The sequence below is a fragment of the Solanum lycopersicum genome, chromosome 10 (genome assembly GCF_036512215.1).
Source record: "Solanum lycopersicum chromosome 10, SLM_r2.1".
Classification (NCBI taxonomy): Eukaryota; Viridiplantae; Streptophyta; class Magnoliopsida; order Solanales; family Solanaceae; genus Solanum; species Solanum lycopersicum.
In genome coordinates this window covers 13843518-13847945 of record NC_090809.1, presented here as the reverse complement: position 1 = coordinate 13847945, position 4428 = coordinate 13843518, and the positions used below count along the sequence as shown (strand labels likewise).

At 37.6% G+C, this 4428-nt stretch overlaps 1 protein-coding gene across 1 annotated transcript; it reads left to right on the top strand.

Annotated features, from left to right (window-relative positions):
- The first annotated feature begins 416 nt into the window (after window positions 1-416).
- Window positions 417-3096, top strand: LOC138338721 (uncharacterized). The gene is made up of 4 exons (XM_069289804.1): window positions 417-617; window positions 1221-1612; window positions 1712-1986; window positions 3044-3096. Exons 1-4 carry the CDS (start codon window positions 417-419, stop codon window positions 3094-3096), a joined length of 921 nt encoding a protein of 306 aa, XP_069145905.1.
- The last annotated feature ends 1332 nt before the right edge of the window (window positions 3097-4428 follow it).

Below are 4428 nucleotides of genomic sequence, written 5' to 3'. Positions count from 1 at the left end.
TACTTTCATGTCATTTTTCTTCTCCTACAATTGAACAGAAAATTGGATTTTATCAAGAAAATGGTCCTTTATAACACGCATCGAAATATCAACAAATGATATGGTGATTACTATAACTAAAAGTTGCATTCTTTACATTAAATCATATTAGAAAATATGTAATATTATAAAGTACCTTGGTGATAACAAGAAAGTGCATATCTGTCTATTGCTCTTAGTTTTAGAACAAAAAAGAAAACAGAGCAGATATAAGTGTTGATATTGTATTTTTTAAGTATTTCTATGGTAGTAGAATTTCATATTTAGTTTCTTCCTTATCTTTAAAATTATGAAAAAAATATATGTCGATAATGTATAATTTTCTAAGTTTTGTTCTCAGTGAAATAAAAGTTTTGAAATTATTTGTCGTATATAGCATGGGGAGTCTTGCATCTCTTAGTGTTGAGGAGAGACCATTGGCTAGAGATGTTCAATTGTTAGCTAACAGTCTTTTCCGATTACAGATTTCAGAGGAGAGTGATGGAATGATTGCTTTTATTGAGGCTCGATCTTCTTTAGTCGAGCAAATCCGTGCACACCAATTTGATGATGAAAAATTATGTCTCATTCGAGACAAAGTATTGAGAGGGGAAGCTAAGGAGGCTGTCCTTGATTCTGATGGTGTCTTGCGGATCGGAGGCAGAATTTGTGTGCCCAGGACAGGCGATTTGATTAGACTGATTCTTGAGGAGGCCCATTGTACTCGGTATTCCATCCATCCGGGAGCGGCGAAGATGTATCATGATCTGAGTCAGCATTACTGGTGGTGTGGGATGAAGAGAGATATCTCAGACTTTGTTTCGAGGTGTCTGACTTGCCAGCAGGTCAAGTGTGAGCACCAGCGGCCCGGGGGTGTATCTCAGAGGATGACTATTCCTACTTGGAAGTGGGAGCAGATTACTATGGACTTTGTTGTGGGTTTGCCTACCACAGTGGGTGGTTATGACTCTATTTGGGTTGTTGTTGATAGGCTGACCAAGTCTGCCCACTTCATCCCGGTTCGGGTAAAGTATACAGCAGAAAAGTTAGCCGAACTATATATCAGTCAGATTATGCGACTACATGGAGTTCTTGTTTCTATCATATCAGATCGAGGTTCACTATTTACTTCTCACTTCTGGAAGGCATAACAACATGGTCTGGGTACTCAGTTAGATATGAGTACGACATTTCACCCTCAGACAGATGGTCAATCTGAGCGGACCATTCAGGTATTGGAAGATATGCTTCGAGTGTGTGTTATCGATTTTGGTGCAAGATGGGATCGACATTTACCCTTAGCGGAGTTCGCCTATAATAACAGTTATCACTCTAGTATCCAAATGGCCCCATTTGAGGCATTGTATGGAAGACGGTGTAGGTCTCCGATAGGTTGGTTTGATTCGGCGGAGATGGACTCTTTGGATACAGACTTGCTTAGAGATGCTATGGAGCAATTCTGTATGATTCAGTATAGACTGTTGACAGCCCAAAGTCGACAGAAGAGCTATGCAGACCGGAGAGTTAGAGCTTTAGTGTTTATGAAGGGTGATCACGTTTGGCTCCGAGTATCACCCATGAAGGGTGTGATGAGGTTTGGAAAGAAGGGCAAGCTTAGCCCTAGGTTCATTGGACCTTTTGAGATTTTGAGCCGAGTGGGAGAGGTGGCTTATAAGTTGGCCTTGCCACCTAGTTTGTCGGCAGTTCATCCTGTTTTCCATGTCTCTATGCTTCGGAAGTATATTCCGGATGAATCTCATGTGCTTTCACTTGACTCCGTGGAGTTGGGTCAAGACTTGACATTTGAGGAGGAGCCTATATCTATTTTGGATAGGCAGGTTCGAAAGCTTAGGACCAAGGAGATTGCTTCAGTGAAGGTCCAATGGAAGCACCGATCAGTGGGAGAGGCAACTTGGGAGACTGAGTCTGATATGCGTGCCAGATACCCTCAACTTTTTAAAGCTTCAGGTACTTTCTTTTACTTTATGTTCGAGAACGAACATGATTTTTAGTGGTGGATAATGTAATGGCCCAGAAGATAATTTTTGGAAATTTCAAATATTCGTATAACTTGAGTTAATTTATTTATGGTTAAGCGTAAATAATGGAATTAATAGAGAGTTAGTGGGTTAAAGTGATCATTATTTAATACCTTACACTATTAGGGTCATGTAAAAAAAAATAAAATAAATTAGTGGGTTTGGTCAGTTAAATAAACAATTAATTTAGAAAAGAAGAGGAGGCAGAAACTTACCTGAGCCGACGCCACGAGAGGAAAAGAGAAATCGACTTTGCAGGTAACAATCGCTAATGCTTTGTCACAATTGGTTATGCTTGATTGATTTTGGCTAATTATATATGTATATATACATAGTGTGTGTGTGAATTTAAGAAAAGTTGTTTGGCGGTGCAGTTAATGCCCTTATGATTTAAGTTGGGTCATTAATAGTGAGATAACTTAAGGATATGTGAAAGGATATAAAAAAAATTAGGTGCCAAAATGGTGAAATGGAAATTATGGTATGTTTATGTTTGTAAAAGTGACTAATGAAGTTCTGGAAATTTAGGGCATATATTTAAAAAAAATAATAATTTTGTCATGATTACCAATGATTGGCCATAATGAGCCAATCATTGGTTGGGAGGAAATGGTAAAAAAAAACGTTACTTCACATCCATTTTAGGGTAGTTTGCATAATTTTGATTATTATATTGTGGTTCAAGTTTTGATATATTGGTATATATATATATATATATATATATATATATATATATATATATATATATATATATATATTAGAGTAAAGGTATTTTGTGAGTACCACTTGAATCATGATATTGGAAAATTGGGATGCAATCCTAGACTTGAAACTTGGAAAAAAATTATGAAGTTGAAATTTTAATTGACATCAAGAATTACAAACTTGATTATAAATTTGGGGTGTATTTTTAGTTCTAGGTTAAACACATAAAAGTGTGAGTGTTGTTAGTTCTGAAACCTTATTGTGAATATATACTTGAATAGATTCCATTGGTTCAGAAGCTCAACGGAAAGGGAAGGCTCAAGTCCAAGAATAATTATTCGAGTCGTTAAGGCAAGTGGATTTCTAAACTCTTGTTAAGCGTACGAAATTTGTGTATTTCCTTGTGTGATGTTGAGAATGATTTGGAGACTTGTTGCTTAATTGTTGGTGTTGTATTTCTTGTTGCAAATTGTGCTTTGTTATCAAATGGTTATCTCCTCCTTTTCATTTGAGCATGTCATTTGCATTGTATCTGATACATGGTTGTGGTAAGAGGATGTACTATTTTCGAGGGTCGTATCGCGCGCCGCGATGGATATTATATTTCGAGGGACGTATCGCGCGCCGCGAAGGTTACTATTATCGAGGGTCGTGTCGTGCGCCGCGACAGATGCATGGACAGATATGTCCCCCATGGATCCCGGACTGAGAGACAGCGGGTGTGTATCGTTAGGGAAGACATGCATCACTATAGTTGACATTGCATCTCATGGCATTACACATTTTATTATTGATGAACTTGAACACGTGTTTTGTTGATCTTGTGAGTGTTTCTCTGTGAACCTTGTGACTGTTGAATATTGAGTTGTTATTGAGAATGTGTAAACTGATAGAGTGTGGTTATTGAGTTGTGTGTTTGGTAAACTGTAAACTATTAGACTGTAGCGTGGAGGTTTAGATATGGTGTAAGAAGTGCCCGTATTTTGTTCACTTAACTTGTGTTTAGAGGTTTGCTTGTTGGGTACCGCGTGGTTTGGTACTCACCCCTTGCTTCTACAAATTTTTGTAGGATACAAGCCTGGATCTTCGTGATACCTGTCATTCTTTTCGTTTCCGAGGCATCTTGTGGAGGATTGTGAGGTAGCTGCTTGTCATCTCAGCGAACTTTCCTACTCCAGTTTATGACTTTGTTTTTACTTGAAAGACAACTTCATGTTAGACTTCTATTTTATTTCAATTCTAATATTTACATTAGAGGCTTGTGCACGTGACAACCTGATTTTGGGGATTGAATTAATATGACTTGGTTTCATAATAGGAATTGTAGTTGGATTGTCATTTACTTCCGCACTTTGTTAGATATTTGGTTTTAGGCTGACTTGTCTTAATGGGATAAGACGCGTGCCATCACACCCATTTTTGGGTTGTGACAATTATCCATGTCAACATTTTTATTTGCCACTCTTCTCTCTATATCTTTGGCGAAATGGTCAGGTGGACCCTTATACCTGTATCAGTTTGTATTCTGAACTATTCTACTTACCCATTTGTCATTTGGACTCCTAAATTAAATAAAACACAATATATTAAACTCCTCTGTCCATTGACCATGCTTATGTGGCATTAAAAAAGTTGAGTTGGTGAGAGAGTGTTATTACACACATTT

What these genes read in the sequence shown, in the direction of transcription:
- LOC138338721 (XM_069289804.1), top strand. Translation starts at nt 417, where the DNA reads ATGGGGAGTCTTGCATCTCTTAGTGTTGAGGAGAGACCATTGGCTAGA. An exon ending in TATGTCTCATTCGAGACAAA is followed by an intron (nt 618 to 1,220) that starts GTATTGAGAGGG and finishes TTTCACCCTCAG; the next exon opens with ACAGATGGTCAATCTGAGCG. An exon ending in TCAACTTTTTAAAGCTTCAG is followed by an intron (nt 1,987 to 3,043) that starts GTACTTTCTTTT and finishes ATACTTGAATAG; the next exon opens with ATTCCATTGGTTCAGAAGCT.